Below are 22,950 nucleotides of genomic sequence, written 5' to 3'. Positions count from 1 at the left end.
ATTTTAAATTTTTGTCATATCTTGATTATATCTGATCTCTTGTTCGATAAAAGACCCTAGCTTCTTATATCACCTATGAATACCAACGTGAACTTTATGATATAGCAAGATATAAACTGGTGATTATTGATTTGAAGAATGCATTTGCATAGATATATATAAACTATTTATATATTTAATTTCTTCCAATATCTAAAATAAAATTATTCGTTAAGAGAGAGAAAGATATTTTTTTTTAAGGGCATATGCAGTCTAATGAGACTCATACCCAAGATTTAAATTTTAGAGAGGCCACTCTATAATACTGAAGCCTTAGCAGCAAAGAAAAAGACTTCTATACAAGTATTTAGACAAACAATTTTTTTATTTTAATTTTCTCAATTATTATTATTAAGGTTTATGTTACAAACTAATTGTTAGAAAGTGTATACCAATAGAAATAGTTCGGGAAAAAAAAAGTTTCTAGAGATATAGGAATGCGTTTTTACAACAATGCAACATTTCTAGTAATGCCACAAATTTGGTTCGATCATATCTTTTATTTTGCTAGAGTGAAACTTTAGTGGAGGTATAAATATAATGCACACCCCTTATAAACTTTTTGTGTTATTTTTTAACAGGCTAAATGGTAAAATAGACCTTTTTAACTTAGATTTTATCATATTAATTTCTTGAAACATATTTATGAGAAGATGATAAAAAATGAGGATCAATTAAAATTTTTAAGTTTTGAAGATGCTGCTTGGCAATGCCACAGTTAGCCAACGCCCCACGACGACACACCTCCTCTGCATTTAATCAGAATTTTAACAATTTGATGTCGATTGGACTTGGGGGTTAGGACCGTTGCAATTAGGGGTGGGCACGGTTCGGTTCGGTTCGAAATTAAGTAGAACCGATTTAAATCGGTTATTTTATAAAAAGAACCGAATAAGAACCAAACTCAATAAGAACCGAACTCAAACGGTTCTTTTCGGATCGGTTCGGTTCGGTTCGGTTTTTTCGGTTTTGGGCCTATTGGGCCTATTTTGAATTTTTAAATTTTTAGCCCATTGGGCCTCATAAATGTAATAATTTTTTTCAACAATTAATTTATCCTAATTTTATTACAAATATTAACAATAAATACAAAGTATTCAAAACACATTTTATCACTAATATCTTACTAATTATTAATAAGATACTCCCAAAATATGAAATATTAAAATTTCAAAATACATAACCAAACTCCAATACTCCATCTATATAAACATAATCATAATGTTATAAAGAGAAATAACACATGTTTGATTTGAATAAAATCATGTTTGATTTGAATAAAATTATTAACACATGTTTGATTTGAATAAAATAAAAAAATAATTCGGTTCTTCGGTTCGGTTTTTCGGTTCAGCTAAGTGAACCGAATACCGAACCGACATTTCGGTTTTTTTTACAAACGGTATATTCGGTTTTTTTAAAAAATAAAAACCGAACCGAATTAAAAAAAACCGTCAGTTCGGTTCGGTTTTTTTAACATTACGGTTTTTTTGCCCACCCCTAGTTGCAATTTCACAAAAATTTGACTTTTACTTTGGTGTTAGTTGACAATATTATGCGAATATTTTTAATATTCTATTCTTTGTAATTACATATTTACATTGATTCAATGGTAAACTGAATTTTCATTTATCTTTCATATAATTCCAAGGTTAGAAATGATATCTTATCAGTCAAAGTTAGTCAAATATTTACATTAACAGAGTATAAGGGTATGTTTACTTGCTGGAGTGGGAGTGAGGAGTGTAGATTCCTCCCACTCCAGTGTTTACTTCATCAATTTAGAGAAGGATTGGGAATCCCACTCCGTAAGCCCCACCCATTTTTAGAGTGAGGAATGGGAGTGGGACTCCCATGGGAAGAGGTGGGAGTGGGAATCCACTCCCATCTCTCTCATTTTTACCATTTCTCTTATTTAATTTAATATTTAATATTTTATATTTAATAAAATAAAATAAATAATATTATATTTATTTGAATAATATTATTATATTTAACTAAATAATAATTTGCATTGATTCTAAGTTAAAATTACTTAAAAATAATATTATTATATTAATAGAGAATTAATAAATATTACTATATGCTATCTTTATTTGAAAATATATTATTATTATATTTATTTATTAATATTAATAATTAATAATAATAAATAATTTATTCTAAGAAAATATTAATTTTGTACTAAATAATATTATATTATTATTTTATATAATAATATTTAAATTTAATATAATTATATTAAATAAAATAATTTTTCATTTTATATTTACCCTTCTTTTTTACTCTCCTTTTATTAAATTTACTATAATTATATTTAATAAATATTTAAATAATATTATATTTATTTAAATAATATTATTATATTTACCTAAATAATAATTTGGTTTGATTCTAAGTTTAAATTACTTAAAAATAATATTATTATATTAATAGAGAATTAATAAGATTACTATATACCATCTTTATTTGAAAATATAATATTATTATATTTATTTAAAAATAATAGTAATATATTTAGTTAATATTAATAATTAATACTAATAAATAGTTTATTCTAAGAAAATATTAATTTTGTACTATGTTAATAGTAAAATTGTTTCATATATATTGCCCTTATCAATAATTTTTAATTTATATAATTAAAATTAAAATTAATAAAAAATTGTGATGTACATAATTAAGAATATTAATAATTATTATAAATTTACAAATATAATAAAATAATTTTTTATTCATTAAATATAAATTTTTATTAACTTTGTAATTAAAAACTATAATTCTTTAAATAAGGATAAAATTGTAATTTGAAACTATTTACTCTCAATCCAAGATAAAGTAAACACATAAATTAGATTCTGATCTCCATTCCATGCTTCCATTCCAATATAAGTAAATAACCTACTCTCACTCTCACTCCACACTCCTAATCCTAAGATTCTCACTCCTCAGGATTCCTACTCCAATTCAAAAAGTAAACGCTACCTAAATTCCTGAAGTGATGCCGATGGGAGTAAAATTGAATTATGCAGAGAAAACAAAAGTGACCCATTGCTAAGTATTGACAGATAATATTAGGTAACCCCCATGAATCTGGAAATTGCAGATGTATCTTGAAATTTAAACCAAATATACTACCTGCAAATTGCAGATGTACAATCATTACCGCAATAACACAATTCTCATTGCTAAAACCAATTCCAAGGCTGAGTTGTCCGCAATCCACAACTCAACAATACTGGTTTTCACCATAAATCAAAACATAATGCTCGTAAGTACGAAGTAGAGTAGAAAAATATTTAGGACTTTCCACAATAGTCTAATTGAATAGACAACATTGGTACACCCCCACTCCGTTTCAAGAACTGGAGGCATAAACGATGTAAGCATGCTCATCGTTCAAGGCTACCAACTGCCTGATTGGTGAAGCATTCCCAACAAACAAGTACCCAAATTTCAATAGTAACGAAACCATGTTCAAGTCAGACATGAACCAATAGTTAGAATTCAACTATTATCCACGGTTGAAGTAAAACTACTACATAATTGCCTCAACACCACACCATGATAGGAGATCCAATTCAAGCCAATGCAACAAACAATCTAAAGAGCAACTGCAAAACTAATATGCATTATAACTTCAGTAAGTTGCATCCCAGTAAAACAAATAAAATGAAAAGACAAAACAAGTCCATTAAATCAACTAAAGTATGATGCCAGAGTTCAAGTTTTAACTAAACACCCTTCTTAAAATAGTAAAGAAAACTAGTCACAAAAGCATTCATAACAAACACAAGAAGTACTGATTAATAAGAACCTAAACTTCTCATTCTTGATTGAGCCACAAAGCCTCAATTAACTCAGTACCTCCTGCCACCACCCCGACCAAAAACTGGAGGAGCAATCATGCTCTGTGGCTCAACTTCAACAAGCCCAGAAATGTCAGACATGCCAAGAGCAGCAAGCATATCCAAGGTTTCCTTGTCAACCTTAATTTCATCAGTCTTAATAGCTGACTCATCAGGCACAAAGTCCATGCGGCGTTCGCGCTCCTCTTCCTGCAATTTAAGGGAGATTCCACGAACTGGACCCTTCTGAATCCTCTTCATCAAATGGGTTGAGAACCCAGCAATTTTGTTACGCAGCCTCTTCGAGGGGATGATAGCAACCTCCTCCAAAATCTTCTTGTTGGTATGGAAGTCCAGTGTCATTCTTGAGTAGTACCTCTCAATCACCTGGCGAGAGGACTTCTTCACGGTCTTGGTACGAACACGACCCATTTCAGTTTAAGAAGCTGCTGCTGCTGCTGCAAATAGGGAAGAAGTTTCTTTCAAACAGCAGACCGACAAGAAAAATAATGTTACAAAAAAAAAAAAAAAAAGCTTGATATAAGACATTCAAAAGCAGATAAAAATTAACAAGTAGAATTCGAATAATAAACCAACTAAAAAGAAACTACCAAATTAAGAGACAAGAAAATATATGAACCTGCTATTTTTTAGAGCTTAGGATTTCAGAGACATAATAAAATTAAGCTTAATAAAACGATTAACCTTCGATTAGACATTTCAATGCCTGAACCCAAAATGAAGTTTTTTTTTAATTTACAAAAGAAAAATAAAAAGTAAGAAACTCTCGAATTCCTTGCATAATAAAAGAAAACTAACAGTGCCCAGTATTTTAGGATCACATATTTTTAACTATATAATACCCAGATGACAATCTAAGAATTGCGTTTCACAAAGAGAATATAAACAAAGTATAAAAATTTTGCATGCAATCAGGCATATAAACGAAACCCTAATTTGAAAAAACATACTCTTGAAGAAGACAAAGACGGTGAAGCAGAAGAGCTTGAGATGTCAAGAGATTGCGGCAGCTAAAGCGAAGACGAGTGCTAGCGAAACTGAGATATAACGAACAAAGGGATGTGTTATTAGGGTTTCTTTTTTATCCACTGCGGAGCTGCCCAGGAGTTCTCGCTGACTATCATCCATAAATATTCAGCCACGTGGCAGGAAGTGGGACTGTCCGACTGCGGACTTATCGTAAGTTAAGAAAGGGCGGGCTGCGCTGCTACTTCAATTTTTGACCCAATTATTTTTCTGGGCCTGGGCCTAAAATTAGTATTCTTAATTTTTCAAGTATACTTTTAATTTTGACTTCTTACTATTTTTGTTTTATTTTAATTTTGACTCTTTCTATTTTTGTTTTATCTTTTATTATTAAAAAAATAAGAAAAGAAAAGAAGAGAACAAGAAGATAAAATATTTATGCTAGATGTATTGCCCTCAATCACTTTGAAGGAAAATTTTAAGCTGGAGGTACTTATGTTGAGAGTTAAGTGGTGAGGTCATATCTTATCGAGGTTTTTATTGGGCTAATTTCTCTTCTTCAGAGAGTAGAATTAGTAAATATTTTTCCAATATGTAAAAGTAGATTCGATGGATTTTTGAAATGTATTACAAAGGTATATATCTAGAGTGTCAGTAATAGAATTTAGATTGTAAAAAAAATTAAAAAAAGAAAATTCAACCTCGCCCCTTGTCCAATAAGGAACATAATTTCACCTTTAAACGACAATCATCAACTAGTAAATACAAATTAAACCTCCATCTCATTTTCTTCTATTAAACAAACTCTGACTTGAAACTTGGAGGGCTTTTAGCAGTGAAATAATTTGAGGTAGTGAAAGTTTAGCAGTAAAAGAATTCTACCGATTACATTTATGCAGTAATCTAGAATTGTGGATGTATTCACTGTTCTGAAACTTGCAAAATGCAAACAATCCCGCTGATATTTTAGCAAACGTGAATGATCCTCAGAATAGTAATGCAACTGTTCAGGGGGTAAAAAATGGATGTTAACTTTGTATCCTACTTGCTCAGATACATGACAAAATTCTGCCTATTCCTATGAATCAACTTCTAGGAAAGCATATAAAGCTTTTAAGGTTCAGTTTTGAGCTGTTCCTACAGGTTTGAAAAGAAGCATTATTAGTTGGAATCATGGCTACCAAACTCAGAAGTTAATACCATATGAACACGTGAGCAAACCATTATGAAATTTAAACTTTAATATTCCTCCTTATAAAGCCACCTAGATGTGCATACGCCGAAATGAATTATCAGCTTCGAAAGTGGAAGCCATTAGATGGCAGTAACAATGAAGATGAATTTTGAGTGTAGTTAAGGAAAAATCACGGTATCTGTATCACAAAATAGAAGACCTAACAGAGGTAGAATTGCAACGACAATAAAGGAGAAGATGCAGTGACAACTAAGGAAAATTTGCAGTTGAATTTAAGCAAACTGCAGTTATTACTGAGAAAAGAATGCAGCGACAGTAGAAGAAAATCTGCATTGATAGCATGGGAATATCAGCTCTTTAAGATGTTTTCATGTGAGAACTATTGCAAAAACACTTCTTTTGCTCATAATGTGTGGCAACCTAGTTTCACAGTTTCACCCCACTTTGGTTTTCCATTTTCCTGCATCAAGCATAAACCCCTCCACACAGCGAATTCTAAGAACATCAATGCCATAGATGGCAAGAAAAAAATTGCACAGAATGTAAGGTGAATCTAACTTAAACAAGTAATTCTAATTTACAGTGCTCTATGCATTTGCAAAGATCTCTGAAGTCAAAGGAGTTGGTTAGAGAGCACGGCCAATTCTGCTTTGCCGGATCCTTTCAGGAATTCAAAATTCCACCAACAAAACATAAATCTCAATATGTCATTACAGAAATCAACCTCAATTGAACCTCTGATCCTTTGATTGCAATCCACTTGCCAAACCCAAGTGGTTTGTTGCTGTCAGTCAGGTAGAACACTACCAAAAATCCCAACAGGAACAACTGCCATTTGTAAAATGGTGAAATCGGTTTAAATCCCTAACAATAGTTTCTCTCCCTGCAATTCTTGATGCAAACTTCATAAAACTGTGGCAATCCCCGCATATTCTGAGATTCTTCATAATCCTGATGGGGACTCCAGGACATAAGCACATTAGCCCAAAAGTAAGAGCCAGCTTCTCGCTGTGATGTATCAAAAGTTCCTGCTTTCTGCTGTCTTCCACATCATGAAGATCGTGCTCAGTCTCGGGCTTATAACCTAATTTCTTCATTTCTTCAACCAACTTCTCTAACTTTGAGTAAATCTCAGCAATTCTAGGGTGGTTTCTCTCTCCTACCGTAAATGTATGGACCTTGCCCTTAATTTCAACCCAACTCTTACTTTTTTCCTTCTTTACTTCACTGTCTCTAATAAGTTTCCTCGCTCTTGCAACTTCCTCCCACCTTCTATTTGCTGCATATATGTTTGACAGCAACAGATGGTTTCCAGCATTATCTGGTTCCATCCCAAACAACTGCTTAGCTGCTATTTCAGCCAATTCAAGATTCCTATAATTCCTACAAGATGCCAAAAGTGATCCCCACATAGAAGCAGTAGCACCAAATGGCATGTTCAAAATCAAATCATAAGCTTCATGAATCAGCCCTGCCCGTCCAAGAATATCAATCATACATGAATAGTGAAAGACATTGGGTAAAACATTGTGCTGTTTCACCATGAGATCAAAATAACTCTTCCCCTTCTCAACCATACCAATATGACTACATGCAGATAATACTGAAATATATGTTTGTTCATTAGGGTGCAAACCCGCCTGCTGCATTTTCTCAAATAAAATCATTACCTCCACAGAACGTGCATGTCTAGAGAACCCAGAAATCATTGTGTTCCAGAGAACAACATTTTTCTCTTCTATGCCCGAAAATACAAAATAAGCATCAACAACACAACCACACTTAGCATACATGTCCACAAGAGATGACGCCGCAAACATATTTGAACCAAATCCAGTTTTACACAAAACAGCATGAACTTGCTTCCCTTGAATCAAAGCCGCCAGACCAGCACAAGCACAAATAACTGAAGAAATCGTAAACTGGTTATATTCCAAGCCTAATACTTGAGCTCTACGAAACAATATTAAAGCCTCTTCATAAAGCTCATTTTGCACAAACCCAGCCACCATTGAACTCCAAGTAACTTCATTCCTCTCTGGCATGGACTCAAAAACTCGACTTGCATCACTTATCAAACCACACTTAGCATAAACATCAAGCAATGCAGTTCCCACAAACACATTCCTATCCATAGCCGCCTTGAGAGCAAAAACATGCAACTGCTTACACTCAAAAACATCACGTTTTGCAGCACATGCGCAGAGAACACTCGAAACGGTGAATTCACTATATGGGGTTTTTCCTTCTCTTAGCATGTTGATAAAAAGAGCAACAGCCTCCTGCTCACGTCCATTTGTTGTATACGATCCAATGATGGTGTTCCAAGAAACAATACATCGTTGAGGCATTTCATCGAACACCTTGCGAGCGCCACTTATGAGGCCGCATTTTGAGTAGAAATTGATTAGAATGTTGGATGTTAGAGTATCATTGTTTAGCCCCATGCCGATGATCTTTGCATGGCAAACTTTGCCTCGGACGGGTGCTCTTTCTCTTGCGCACGACTGTAAGGTAGCTTGTAAAGTTGATAATTCAGTAGCGTTTGCATTTGCACTTGCACTTGCGATGGCCGAGGACGAGAAGCTTTTGTAATAGAATTTGTGTTTGTATCTAAGTAAGGATTTCATAAAATCTGCATGGAATAGTAGTATAGGAGGATCACATCTAATCAAATATATTTATTACACAGAACTTATGTGATGATGCATGTTCACTACTGAGAACATGTCACAAATTTTGGAGTGCAGATTTGATATTTTAATATAATTAAAATAAAAAATGAACTTTGTCGGTGAAGATTTGTTTTAGGTTGTTCGCCCAACCCAAGTTAACTTTACACGATCACAAAGTGGCAAAATCTATAGCCATTCGGAAAATTATTTACCACAAAAGATATTGAATGCATATATATGGCTGATTTAGTGCGGGATTTCCCGTATGACAAGTTATGAACACTTTCGCGATCATGTAAAACATTTTACGGCGTTATAAAACGTTTTGGAAGACCGTAATAGTGGGCACCCGTACACAAAATCGTGCACATCCACGTTAGAATACATACATATAAATGTGGTATTATTAATAAATAAATAACTTAATTTAGTTGGAGGTGGACATTGACAATAATCATCCAAGCCTTCAAGTTTCAATTTTTTTATTTGATTTAATTTTAAAAATTTAATTAATTTTCATGTATTGATAAAAAAAAATCAAGATCTTTTCATTTTGATTTTAAAGTTTGAAACTTTGAATGACATTATTAGGCGAAAGAGTGGTCTTTTAGGATTGTTTATTATGTGTCACCACCCCCCACCCATCCTACTTAGGGATGGTAAAATCCAGGTTTGGGTCCGGGTTCAGACTTCCAGATCCGAGCCCGGACAAATATTTTCTATACCGGACCTGGAAATAAACCCATCTTTTTCACTCTGGATTCGGACCGGGTTCAACCCAGAAAAATTCGGGTTTCCGAAATGCGGATTCTCAACCCTGATTAATGAATCCAATTGAAAAAAAAAACCTAAATTCAACTGAAAAATCAAATAGAAATACAAATTCAGGATTTCAGCAAATCAAATACAAATCTAGGTTCTAAACAAACCAAATACAAATCAGGTCATTTGTTTCATTATTGCTGCTTCTTCGCGTTTGAATCAAAACCGACCATGTTTCGTGTTTGAATCAAACTGATCACTTTCAACGAGGGAAGCAGGAACTCACGATTCAATATTCACAAACTTGAAGGATCGCTGTCCTGTGAGGCAATGAATGGCAAAGGCAAGCTCATTACTTTTGACCGTATTGGAGCTGGTTAGTGGTCGTGACGGCGACTGATGATGATGAACACAGCCCTGATTGCAATTGGCGAAGGTGGCGTTCAACCCGTATCACAGTTGATTATTGATTGCAACAGAGAAGACAAGGAAACAACGAATGATGATGATGAACAGCCGCGACGATGGGCAAGTGATGATGACGATGATTTGATTTGATTTGATGATGACGAGTTGAAGAGGGATTGAGAGAGGAAATGTTTGTTGCGGCTCTAAAATTATAATTAGGGCACCATTGGGACTCTCTTTTCCTATTTATATTAACAATAATTTTTAAAAATTAATATATATCCAGGTTCGAGTTTCAGATATACGGGTCCACTTAAACCCGGAACCGGACCCGGATATGTGCGGGTTATTAAAATCACATTCGGATCTAGATTTTATTTAATCCGATACAGGTTGAGCCTGGACCGAAAAATCCGAATTTCGTCTGGGTCCGGGGCGGGTCCGGATTGAATTGTCATGCCTAATCCTACTACTAGGAAGCTTAAACCACATTACTCCAACTTTTTCATAGCTTTATTTCAGAGAAAATATGAAGTAAGGCTAAAATGGTTATATGGCTTCCAAATTATTTTTTTTTTCAAACATATGTTCACTGAATTAATAGATGCTAGTTGCGGGCATAGAAACCCCATTAACATAGCCTTTCTTTTTTTTTTTACAATAAAAGTTGCATTCATTACATCAAAGCATTAACATAGCGTTTTTGAACACATATTTAAACTATTATTTATTTATCTCTTATTTAATTTAGAATTTGGCCAATAGTAAATTTATTTTTATACTAAATTTTTCTTATTTAATTATTTTTTAGATTATTTTTATACTAAAATTTTTATAAAAATTTTAAATTTGCATCAAATTTACAAAATAATAAATTAAATATGTATTGTGTCAAATTTATATTTAATCTGTAGACATATACATTAAATTTGAATTAATTTTACATTTTTACTACTTTATGAATTAAATTAAATAAAAAATTTACAATATGTAAAATTATAATTCAGATATAAATTAATGTTGAATCCACCTAATTCGATCGGCAAACACCCTTGCAACTAAGGGTGAGTCTCCACAGTAATTGATACAACAATTTCGTGCCGATTTTCAACCATCCACATGGCAGTACCCTAAGCCTTGATATGCCAATCCCTGACCCCAAACTTTATCGCTGGTTCTCACTAGACTTGGCAATTTAGTCCGACCCTATTTTTGGCCCGATTGACCCGACCCTAATTTTTAGGGCTTTGGCCGAATTTTCAAGTTTAGAGTCGGGTTAGGGCTAAGATTTTAAGGCCCAAATAAATTTAGGGTCAAGGTCGGGCTTAATGCCGACCCGACCCTATTTAAAAAAAAAAAACTAACACAAGTTAACACACGCACACAACACATCCTCACAACATCACACATTGTGTGTTTTGAATTTAATTGCATTGTATTTTTATTTGTATAAGACATGAGTTTTTTTTTTTTTTTTGTTGGGTTGTTGAATTGAATTGTGTATGACTAAAATAGTTGTGGAATTACATTGTGTGTTTTTAATTTAATTGTATTGTGTTTTTATTTATATAAGACATGAGTTTTTTATTTTTTATTTTTTATGTTGGGTTGTTGAATTGAATTGTGTATGGGTAAAATGATTGTGGAATTCCATTGTGTATTTTTAATTTAATTGCATTGTGTGTTTTTCATGTTGGATTTTGGAATTGATTTGTGTGTGGGGTTGAAATAGTTGTGGAATTGGTTGAAATGGTTGTGGAAAGTGGATTAAATTGTGTTTGAAATGGTTGAGTAATTGCCGAATTGGTTGAAATGGTGGTGGGAAATGGGAATTGAATTGTGGGGTTAACTATTTCGGTAGGGTCGGGTTGGGCCCGACCCGATGTTGGCCCGATTCGGGTTAGGCTCGGCCCGACCCTAACTAAATAGTGTTCGTGCTTTTTTAGGGTTGGGTTTCAAATTTTTTTTTATCGGGTCGGGTAGGACTTGACCAAGCCCGAGCCCGACCCGGCATTTTGCCATTCCTAGTTCTCACCATTGTTTTCAAAGCTACATAATATTAGAAATTTGGAAATTTGACTACCTAACATTATTTGACATTTTGAACGTACCTTCCATTATATTCATATTTAAACATGATAATTTTTATTTTTTAATATAATTTACAAACCCCTATTTCTCTATGTAGTTTGACCATGTGACCATCTTTTTGGAAGACATAAATTAAAAATTAAATCGGTCTCAGTTAAGGCCCTGACGGAGATGTAGCTATAATGATGATAAAATATGGTCACTTTATCGAGCAAAGCTATGGTACCACAGTTGTATGGTACTACATCTAGATTCAATCATTAGATCTAGTCCACAGTTGTCACCAAAGCTGAATTCAATGGCTGGATTAAGTTGTGGTATCATACAACTGTGGCATCATAGCTGAACCATACTTTATCTATTTTTGTTCTTGAGACTAAAGGGCAAGAGTGATCAAAACTAAGTCAAAACAACCAAAAAATAAAAAAATAGTTAGGTTTTAAGATACGATGCATGTTAAATTGCTAATGTGAATAGATTATAAATATAATTTATGTGGATGTTCGTTAAAGTAATTTTTTTATCTATTCCAACGGAACAACTCTTCATTTTTGAATAAATCTTCATTTTTTTTATAAAAACTTACAACTAATGATGTATCCATTAAATTATTATTCATTTATTTCATTTGTATGATTATGTGATCATAGAAGGAGAACTCATCCCTTATTTATATATACTTAAGAATGAACAAAATTATTCTCTAAACTAATGTATCTCTTATTTGCTCTCTCTTTCTCTTGTTGTATTGTTGTGTTCCTAATTAATAAATAATTTAACATTATAAAAATTATATAAAACTCGCTTATACGAATGCGAAAAGAACTTAATTACTTAATTACAAAATTAGTAAGGAGCAACAGTGTTCAAAAAATTTAAGCACTAATATTTATAACTTAATTACTTAATTACTTCAATGTTGAGTTAAGTTTTATAAACATTCGCATGAGATTATGAAAATTTAAGCACAGTTCCGCTCCAGTGCTTGATTTAAATTCTGACGTTTCTGAGGTTGATTGAGAATTTAAATATGTTCATTTATAATGCAACCCAAAAATCTATCTAGATGAATTCAAAAAATCTAATTCACTAATATTTAAAAAAATATATACCTCACTCACATTTAAAAAAAAAAATTTGAGTCTTCATAAAAACTTAAATGTTAAAAAGGTTTCTGATATTATAATATAGGAATAAAATCAAATACTGACGTGATCAATGTTAAAACATATCTAATATTGATTTACTCATTTGATAATACGATAAATTAGACCGGATGTATAAATTATTTTTATCAATAATTTATCAGTACCTTATCTGTTTATATATATATATATATATATATATTTTTTTTTTCAATTACAAATTAAGGGCACAAGATCTTTTAGTAGGTCTGGTCCTTGGCGGCAACTATTCTTGTTGTATGTCTGATGTCTCAGACAAATTGTTGATTGGCATTCGTTTTGAGCGGATAAGATTGTGCCTATACACACTAGACAGTCTACGTACAGCCCATCACATTGCATAGGCGCAGGCACCCTGACACTGTCTCAGAGCAGTTTTTCTTTTAATAATTTTATAAACGAATTTCAGAGGCATAATAAGACTGTTTCAGAGCTTTCTTCGATTTTCCAGACAAATTTATCCGATTTTTTTTTAACTGATTAAGTATCATATTACTGTAATACACAGAAAAATATATATAATTGTTATAACAGTAAATTATTATATTAATATTTATAATCATATATATATACATGAGACCGTAATACACAGAGAAATATATACAACTGTTATGACAGTAAGTTATTATACTGATATTTATAATCATATATATATACATGAGACTTACATTATTATATTTTTAGTCTACGAAGTATATACCCAATCAAATACCCTCACGAAGGAGGAATGTCTCTACTCTATTCGCATTTTACAAGGAAAAAAGATGTTGTAAGTACTTTCCACATAATTATATTTAATTGAGGGAGGTTGAGTCCGTAGGGACTCGAACCATTATCCTCATAATCATATTTAACTTTGAGGGTAATAATTCACCATTGGGCTATAAGCCCAAGTGGCTCAAATTTATCCGATTTGGATAGAACTCAAAAGCACGATGAGTAAGTAACCATGCAATCAAAATAAAAAGGTCAAAATTTTATAATATTCAGTCTATGATAGTTGTACTGCATATATTAAGGTAACATGATGCTTCCTATTACACGCTCAAGAATCTGATTGAATGATTTTCAAATATTTGTAATCACCGAAATTCGAGTCTTACTCTCTAAAATTGAACTAATTTACCTCTCCCTTATAATGTGAAAGATCAAAAGGAACGTGTATTCCGGGCCGGTTTTAGAGTTTGAAAGGCCTTATGTGAAATCTTTTTATGAGGCCTCTATTTATTTTATAATTTCAATACTTAAAGACATATATAAAATGATTAAAATTTATTCTATCTTTGATTCTTGAATTTCAACAATAATAAAAAAAATCAAAAATTTTAAAAATAAAATCTAAAAACTAGTCAAGAAGATGGATTTTTTTATTCCATTAAAACCGTTAAAAACAAACAAACAAAAATAATATTATTTTCAAATATAATATTTATAATGATAGAATATAAAAATTTAAAATGATGCACTGATGTTCAAAAATAAAAATGGATTTTATATTTTAAGAAACTAATTATTTTAAATTAACCAATGAATATAATATTTTTTTTTGTAGAGAAGAGAACAACAAATTTTTTTCATTTGCTAATTCTTGAGATTATAAGGTTTTTAATAGAAATTAAAAGAAATATTAAAAGTCAAAGATTCTAACATTAAATAATTAAAAAGGAATGAACTAATGGTTAAGGAATATTATTAATTATATTTCTTTAAAATTAAGGTTTCTAAATATAGATTTTTTTATAAAAAATAATTCTTAATTATAGGATAATTAAGAATAAAGAGATATCTAATAAATTTTTTAATTTTTTAAAATATATATTAAAAAAATATTTAAAATATGAGATTTTTTTAAAATATGAGATTTTAGACGAATGTCTTATTCACCTATATTTAAAGGCACCCATGTGTATATTTTTCTTTTTTCCTCAATTTTAAGTCCATTTTGTAATTTAGTTCATGCGAAATCACAAGTGTCATGTTTGTTTGCTGTGTTAACACAGATATTGATGCCAGCCTCAACCGATACATCCTTCTTCCCTCTCGGCCGTCAGCTCGGCGCCATAAATCCATGCTTATCTGAAAGCAAGACACACGTGTAGTCACTTAGTCATAATTACAAATATAGATTGACTAATTTTGCCACGTTTCATTGAATAATGTGTCGCTTCGTAATCGTCCCTGTGCCAAGTGGAGTGGTTTCAGGCCTTTTGGCCTTTCTAGTTCTCTGGCTTTGCATTTCGTTTCAACTCTTGACTCTTGATGCTCATCTTATATTTATATGATTAAGCCATTTTCTCTAACAATTATTATTAATAAATGTTAAAGATTACAAATCTTTATACTCCACACAATTTAAAGTTTCCCAAGACGTTTGATTAGACGTTTGAGAATTGAACTTCACCCATAAAGAGACTGAAAATTTATTGATTATTAATTGCACTATACTTTAAAATGAAAAATAAAAAAAAACATTATTCCACTTTATCGAATTTCATAATGCAAGTATTTATATGACTGTATCTATGAATCAATTTTTTGTTAATTAAAAAATAACCCAAATGTATTTTAATCAAGTCATGAGAAAGGAAGGGCATTAAACTTTCTATTGTTAGTCCTCTTGGACCAAAAAAAAAAAAAACCGGTTTGAAGAAAGATAAAGCTAATCATATAGTATTAACCCTTCAAAATAATTTTACTATATTTGACGGCAATATCTATTACATATCTATTATCATATCTTCTCTAACTTGATTTCCACACCCTATAATGGCATTAGTAGTAAATTATAATTAAACAATGTTATCTTTATCTTTTTCTGCCCGAGTTAGGTTTGGGAGATTCATTAGACTTATAGCATATGTTTGGCAGCTGTTTTAGCCCATTTTTATGAGTTAAAATATTAGAGAAGATTGTCTTTTGGAGTAGGTTTGTCTGGAGCACCATTAGAAGTTGACGTTAAGGTGGCCGATGATGGCACTCTCAAGTTAGGCGGGTAAAAAATTAAAAGAAGGTCCTGAAATAACTATAGAGCAAAGGTACTAAGAAGATGAATAATGAGGAAGAAAAAATCTCCCTTAGTCTATAAACTTGACTGTTTATATGGAGTGCCCTAGGATGTCCTTGAGTCTACACAGACATGTAGAAAAGATCTATTGATCCAAACTCTTCTCAGATAGGGCATGGTACAAAGATTTTATAATTAAGTATTAAATCTCTTAAAATATTTTCTTACTGTTGTGCGTAAGTAGTTCTCTGATTCGTGGTTTCTTTAAGCGTGGTAGGAGTTAGGATTACTTTGTAAGTGGTGTGCCCTCATTTGATTCTAAGTACGTCAAAGAAGTGACATAATTTTTTATCATTAGGGCTAGACACGCTTAATGGTCTACTTGGGACTCTAATTGAGATGTTGTCTTTTTCGATAATTATTTAGCCTTGATTCAAGAAAATGGTGATTAGTTTGAGCAAAGCAATTGGTTCATGAGGTGAGTTGTTCAAAATGTAATGGAGGCCCTGCCACATCAAGGTTATGAGATAATTTGGAGCTGGCTTTGGAGAGTGAGAGACAAATTTTGAAAGCTGGTATAGCTTAGATCGACTTCATGGTCCTAGCTCTCTTTCATCACCCACTTAGCTTCATTTTATATATTTTTCACATCCTTAAGAATCTGTAAAGCCTTAAGAAATGAATGAAATATGTTCTCCCTACGATGGGAGTTCATAAAATTCCTCTTTTTCATGACATGTGATATTCCCATATAAGCCTAAGAAATTAGCAATTAATAATGGCTATGATGATTATAAAGTGTTTGGTAAATACTTATAATTTTATTTGACCCTTATATTATAGAAAACTTTAATATTTTTAGGGTGGAGCTATTTAACCCATTAATTCTCTTTCAACGCCCATATTTTTTATTAAAATAATTACAAATTATAACTTATTATTTTAATTCACTAATTCTCAAAATTCACAAAATTACTCTTGATTACCTACTTTCTCTCTTTATTGTAACAATGATAAAAAACCTAAATTAATTTCTCTTTTTCAATTTTTCTTTTTTTATTCTTTTTTGTTAAATCAACTTTATCATTCTCTTAGTTTTTACTGTAATATTATCAAATTTTACATATTATTATCATTTAAATTTTGTGTTTATAAGATCTGACAAAAACATACTAATAGATTCAATGCGGTAGTGAAGGAGAGTGTAGGCTAAGCTAGGCTTTAGCCCAGCCAAATCTTCGAAAGAATTTTTAATTTTTATTTACAAAACTGCCGTTGCCTCAATTTTACGGAATCGCCGCCACGGCTGTATTTTATAAAACTTCCCCTGCTGTAAGTCACTAAATTGCAGATGTATATTTACAGAACTGCCAACTCCAGGTCCCGTATTCTTTTAATTTTCCTGATTTCTGATTGTATTTGATTTACTTTTTCGACATATTTATTACTAAAACATTAAGATTTATTTATCTTTGAGATAAATTTCACGTTAGAGAAAATTTGATTTAGACCACTGTACAAAAGGCCCTTGATTCAAAGTGGGATAGACACTTTTTTTTTTTTTTTTTAAACAATAGGGCTGAATTTATTTATTTTTTTAAAAAATTCGTTTTGTTAAATGTTATAGAAAGTAATTATGACAAACAAGCCCTTGGTTGTCTCGTGCGTAATTATACTATATTTCATAAATTGTAATTATGATAATTAATTGATGATTTATAGATGCACTCGCAAAACAGGAAAATCAGGTCCGAAGTTGGTTGGCGATGTGCGTGCCTCATTGCCTCGTAGAATTCTCTTGTTTTAAGGAAACGAAAAGTTTGCTCAACCTAACGAATTAACAATGTGCTTGCTTACTATATGCCACAATTAAACATTGGGTTTTAGGTTTTTTAGCGGAAGAGGAAAAGCGTGGGTACTCGAATCAAACAACTTTTAATTAATTGTAAAACTGAAAAAATTTAAAAAGGAATCTAAAGGTTACGAGGTCGTCAATTTTTCTTTTTTTTTGTTTGAATAACAATAAATATTTATATTCAATAATAATAATACTATTTATTACTTAATTTAATTACCTAATACATACATGCCACGTAATATATAAAAAATGCCAGATTAGATGTTAGCTAAAAAAAACTGTACAATAAAATCCAAATGATTTAATGGAGATTTTGTGGGGACAAGTAACCTCTTGATATTCTATAATAATAACATTTGTTAAAGATATTATCCAGAATATACAAGCAATCAGAGCACAGGCATCAGCATTAAAGTATACCATTAAGTCATGAGAGTCGACCGAAGAAATTTTGCAATAATTTTTTTCTTTAGAATTTTTTTTCACCGTAGTGCCACTGACCACCCTTGGCTTTATTCGCCGTCCATTGTCAGCCCCTCTATAAAAATCACACTCACCTCTCTTCAAAATACTGCAAAAATACAACTGAGTAAAGAGGGGGAAAACAATGGAGACCCATCCTCGTAATTCCTCTTTCTCAAGTTGCAGCGCTTACCTCAGGGCCCTGGCGCACACCCCGGCCCGGGTCTCCCGCCGCGCCTTGTCAGTCTCCACCTCCTACGAAGAAATGAGCCGGGTTCGGGCCAAGTCCGGTTCCGACATGCGCAAAACCCTCCGCTGGTACGATCTCGTCTGCTTCGGCATCGGTGGCATGGTCGGCGCCGGCGTCTTCGTCACCACCGGCCACGCCAGCCGCCTCAATGCCGGCCCAGCCATCGTCATTTCCTACGCAATTGCCGGCCTCTGCGCCCTCCTCTCCGCCTTCTGCTACACCGAGTTTGCCGTCGACATGCCTGTCGCGGGAGGCGCCTTCAGCTACCTCCGCGTCACCTTCGGCGAGTTCGCCGCGTTCCTAACCGGCTCGAACCTCATTATGGAGTACGTCATGTCGAACGCGGCGGTCGCCCGCGGCTTCGCTTCTTATTTCGGCACGGCGATCGGCGTCCCGACGGCTAAATGGAGGCTGAAAGTAGACGGGCTCCCCGACGGCTTCAACGAAATCGACGTCTTGGCCGTCGCAGTTGTTTTGGTCATCACTTTCGTCATCTGTTATAGCACAAGGGAGAGCTCGGTGGTGAATATGATTCTAACGGTGCTTCACATTTTGTTCATAGCGTTCGTAATACTAATGGGGTTCTGGAAAGGTGACCCAAAGAACTTTACCGAACCGGGAGACCCCAAAAACCCGTCCGGTTTCTTCCCGTACGGAGCTAAGGGTGTGTTTAACGGAGCTGCGATGGTTTACTTAAGTTATATCGGATACGACGCCGTTTCTACTATGGCCGAAGAAGTTAAAAACCCCGTTAAAGATATCCCTATTGGCGTTTCTGGTTCCGTTATAATCGTTACGGTTCTCTACTGCTTAATGGCTGCTTCCATGTCCATGCTAATGCCTTACGATATGGTAGTGTAAAATATTTTTAGAATTGTCTCTATTTAATTTTTTTTTTAAGTGGTTCAAATAATTAGTTTGAAGTGATTGGGTGTGGCGGGGAGCACGCAGATCGATGCGGAGGCGCCGTTTTCGGGGGCGTTCAGCGGGAAATCGGACGGTTGGAAGTGGGTGTCGAACGTGATAGGAGTGGGGGCCAGCTTCGGGATTCTGACGTCGCTGTTGGTGGCTATGCTGGGACAGGCTCGATACATGTGCGTAATCGGACGGTCGAGCGTGGTCCCTGCTTGGTTCGCTAGGGTCCACCCCAAGACATCTACGCCTGTCAACGCTTCCGCTTTTCTTGGTACTGTTTTTTATTTTGTCTACACGCGATTTCTGGTTGCACCTGGCTATTTGTATTTTTCTAATTATTTATTGTTGTACTTCCTGCATCGAAGAATCAACATTTTGTTTGTTCTTGGAGAACGAACAAGAGCGTTTTCAAATTTTCATTTCTCTAAACTAATAAAATAAATAGAAAAAGTTAATATTTCAAAAAAATATTTTAAAATATTTGTAAGTTTTACATATTCATTGTTGTTGATAATAATGGTGAGGTTAAAAATTATTTTGGCAGAAAATTACAAGAATGTCTTTTACATCATTGTTGTGTGATCTGTGTGATGTGGAGTGGGTATTGTCATTATGTTAGAGGATTGCTTCTAGTCTGTTCTTTTATGCCTTTATTGATGGGACCTACTAGAACCGTTTCAGTTCAGAGTGATGTAAAGTGTTTTTTCTTTTAGCAAAATTGAAATAAATTCCTGAATAGAATAATAACTATAATAGTACAATACGAGGGTAAGAAAAAATTATTATGATTAATTGGAGCTCTCATAATTGGAACTTAATATCATATAGTACTTGAATGTGGTTTTTTTTCTTTTCTTTTTTGAAGGTTAATTAAATATTTTTCCTAGGAAATATCTATTGCTGGTTGGATTTGTTCTTGATGATCAGGGTAAACATTTCTCTGTTCATTGATAGGAACTGGTCTTCTGAAAAATGGTTGGCATGTTCTGTAAAGTAACACTTTTGCCCGCTAATGCTCACAAGTGTTGCAGCAATATATTACTTAGAAAATTAATTTATGTTTACTGTTGCAGCTTTTATTCAATCTTCGGCTAGAAAGCTTTCGCAAGTAGGTTAGGCATGTGATCTTGAGAAAAAAAGGTGTTCAGATATGCATGAATCCTTAGAAAGGCACATGGAAAGCATAATGCTCTCGCTGATTTCAGGACCTTCCCAATTTAAACCCCATTCATTTTTGTTCTTAAAGTTGTAAAATGCCTAGTTATAAATGTATGATTGGTCTATATCCTTTCGAAAATGACCTTTTGCTTGTCAGTCAAGGTCATTAGAGAAAGTTGCCTTTAAATGTTGATAAGGGCTGTGACATGGATGTATTTGGTTCATATCTATCCTGTAAACTTAATGAAAAGTTCTTCACTGAGTTGTAATCTCAACACCTATGGACCCTTTAATTTGCTATTGACTTTTTCGTCATCCATCTGAAAATCTGCCTGGTGTTTAATGTACAAATATATATATCTGTTAAATCATTTTCATAATATGTGATTATGCTTTTCTTTGCAGGAATCTTCACTGCTGCTATTGCTCTTTTCACTGACCTGACCGTGCTTCTCAACCTTGTATCGATTGGGACCCTCTTTGTCTTCTATATGGTGGCCAATGCCGTTATTTACAGACGTTATGTCAACTTAGGGACTACAAATCCACAGCCTACCTTATCCTTCCTATTCTTGTTTTCGGTCACCTCTATCATATTCACCCTCATATGGCATTTTGTACCGCCTTGCAAATCTAAAGCCTTCATGCTTGGAGCTTCTGCCATAGTTGCAATTGCCGTATTGCAGATATTTCACTGCGTGGTTCCACAAGCTAAAAAACCAGAGTTCTGGGGTGTCCCGTTAATGCCATGGATACCCTGTATATCAATCTTCTTGAACATATTTCTGTTGGGGTCACTTGACGGGCCATCCTACGTGAGATTCGGATTCTTTTCGGCTTTGGCGGTGCTTGTATATTTGTTATACAGTGTTCATGCTAGCTTTGATGCCGAAGAAGACGGGTCTTTTGGTCAAAAGAGTTGCGAAAGTCCGAAGGAATCTGCAGAAAGTGAGGACCCAAGTCTTAAAGTGTAAAGTCTCTTATGTTATTACATTTTCCCTTTTTGTAATGAGTTTTCTTACATTTGTATGGTTGATGGATACTTAGAAAAGTTGAAGGGGGTGGAAAAAAAAAAGTGATAAGGAATTGAGAATATAGAATAGACTGCAGAAATAGCAACTTGTATATGGTTTGTCTCTGCGCAGTGTGTTCAGTTTGATCCTTTTTCTTTTTATTTGAACGAGTTTGATCCTTTTTTTTAAAAAAAAATTGTTTTAGGTCAATTCATCCATTAACTACTAGTTATGAGCTAGAATTCTGACCTCAATAGCTAATGGAAGAAAAGCTTGACTGAATTGAAACATTTCAATTCCAATATGCATAGCTTTTCATTCCTCTTAATATTTAATCATGTTCCAACTAGTCTTATTCATAATTTCTCTTTATTAGCTAATTATTTTAAACCATAATTTTAATTTTTTTGTCCCACGCACTTTAATTGTTCTACCACATTTTGATTATTAAGAATTAGTTTTTGATGTTATCTCAAGGGATTTAAGATGTTTGGGTATCAATTTTTTTTTTAAAAATAACCTATTAAATGAAGAGACTTATTCTATTTATAAAATTAAATAACTTGTTTTATTAGTTAATATCAGAAATAATTTAACGGGGACAAATTTGACATAAGTGCGTATATGTATATCCACTGACAGTTATTAGAATTTGATAAAATAATGATTTGGGTGACATTAACAAATAAAATTATTAAAGTGAGAATTACCAAAAGTGAAAAAAAAAAAAAGCAAAAACAAGAAAATGAGAATCTAGGGAAAGACAACGAGAACATGGCTCATCTAAAGATTATGATCTATCTACCAATCAATATCCTGTTGAGTAAATAAACAAGGGGACAATTTGTAATGGACCAGCGTGTTTGTTCCACGTTTGCCTTTTTATCCTAATTGAATCGTTTCTGTCTACTTCACCAGTCAATTGCCATTTATTTATTTATTTATTTTTGGCTTATCAGCATCTACATATATTCTTGCCTTTCTTTTTCAGATTATAGGGGCCTCTTAATACGTACAAAATAGTCAAAGCCACTTTTACTTTGTCAATTGGATATATGTATATTTTATTATTTTATACGAGAGATTTGAATCCTAAGTTCT

The 22,950-nt window shown here is 33.1% G+C and overlaps 3 protein-coding genes across 3 annotated transcripts; 1 reads left to right on the top strand and 2 right to left on the bottom strand.

Moving 5' to 3' along the window:
• Positions 1-3,643: 3,643 nt before the first annotated feature.
• On the bottom strand, positions 3,644-4,964 carry LOC18050425 (40S ribosomal protein S17-3). The gene is made up of 2 exons (XM_006445698.2): positions 4,859-4,964; positions 3,644-4,345 (listed from the first exon to the last, which is right to left on the bottom strand). The coding sequence occupies exon 2, from the start codon at positions 4,317-4,319 to the stop codon at positions 3,900-3,902; it is 420 nt and encodes a 139-aa protein (XP_006445761.1). The 5' UTR covers positions 4,320-4,345; positions 4,859-4,964; the 3' UTR covers positions 3,644-3,899.
• Positions 4,965-6,338: 1,374 nt separating this feature from the next.
• LOC18050424 (pentatricopeptide repeat-containing protein At5g04780, mitochondrial) lies at positions 6,339-9,012 on the bottom strand. The gene has a single exon (XM_024190142.1). The coding sequence runs from the start codon at positions 8,697-8,699 to the stop codon at positions 6,873-6,875; it is 1,827 nt and encodes a 608-aa protein (XP_024045910.1). The 5' UTR covers positions 8,700-9,012; the 3' UTR covers positions 6,339-6,872.
• A 9,395-nt stretch (positions 9,013-18,407) lies between these two features.
• LOC18050423 (cationic amino acid transporter 7, chloroplastic) lies at positions 18,408-21,963 on the top strand. Its single transcript, XM_006445695.2, has 3 exons — positions 18,408-19,615; positions 19,715-19,949; positions 21,242-21,963. Exons 1-3 carry the CDS (start codon positions 18,659-18,661, stop codon positions 21,808-21,810), a joined length of 1,761 nt encoding a protein of 586 aa, XP_006445758.1. The 5' UTR covers positions 18,408-18,658; the 3' UTR covers positions 21,811-21,963.
• Positions 21,964-22,950: the final 987 nt, after the last annotated feature.

Source organism: Citrus clementina, unplaced genomic scaffold, assembly GCF_000493195.1.
Source record: "Citrus clementina cultivar Clemenules unplaced genomic scaffold, Citrus_clementina_v1.0 scaffold_2, whole genome shotgun sequence".
NCBI classification, from domain to species: Eukaryota; Viridiplantae; Streptophyta; class Magnoliopsida; order Sapindales; family Rutaceae; genus Citrus; species Citrus x clementina.
Note: the sequence above shows the minus strand (reverse complement) of the source record. Positions and strands in the feature narration are given on the sequence as shown.

Excerpts from the sequence above, each read along its gene's own strand:
- LOC18050424 (XM_024190142.1), bottom strand. The coding sequence starts at position 8,699 with ATGAAATCCTTACTTAGATACAAACACAAATTCTATTACAAAAGCTTC.
- LOC18050423 (XM_006445695.2), top strand. The coding sequence starts at position 18,659 with ATGGAGACCCATCCTCGTAATTCCTCTTTCTCAAGTTGCAGCGCTTAC. Across the intron at positions 19,616-19,714 it reads TGCTAATGCCTTACGATATG|ATCGATGCGGAGGCGCCGTT; the intron begins GTAGTGTAAAAT and ends GGGAGCACGCAG. Across the intron at positions 19,950-21,241 it reads CAACGCTTCCGCTTTTCTTG|GAATCTTCACTGCTGCTATT; the intron begins GTACTGTTTTTT and ends TTTTCTTTGCAG.
- LOC18050425 (XM_006445698.2), bottom strand. The coding sequence starts at position 4,319 with ATGGGTCGTGTTCGTACCAAGACCGTGAAGAAGTCCTCTCGCCAGGTG.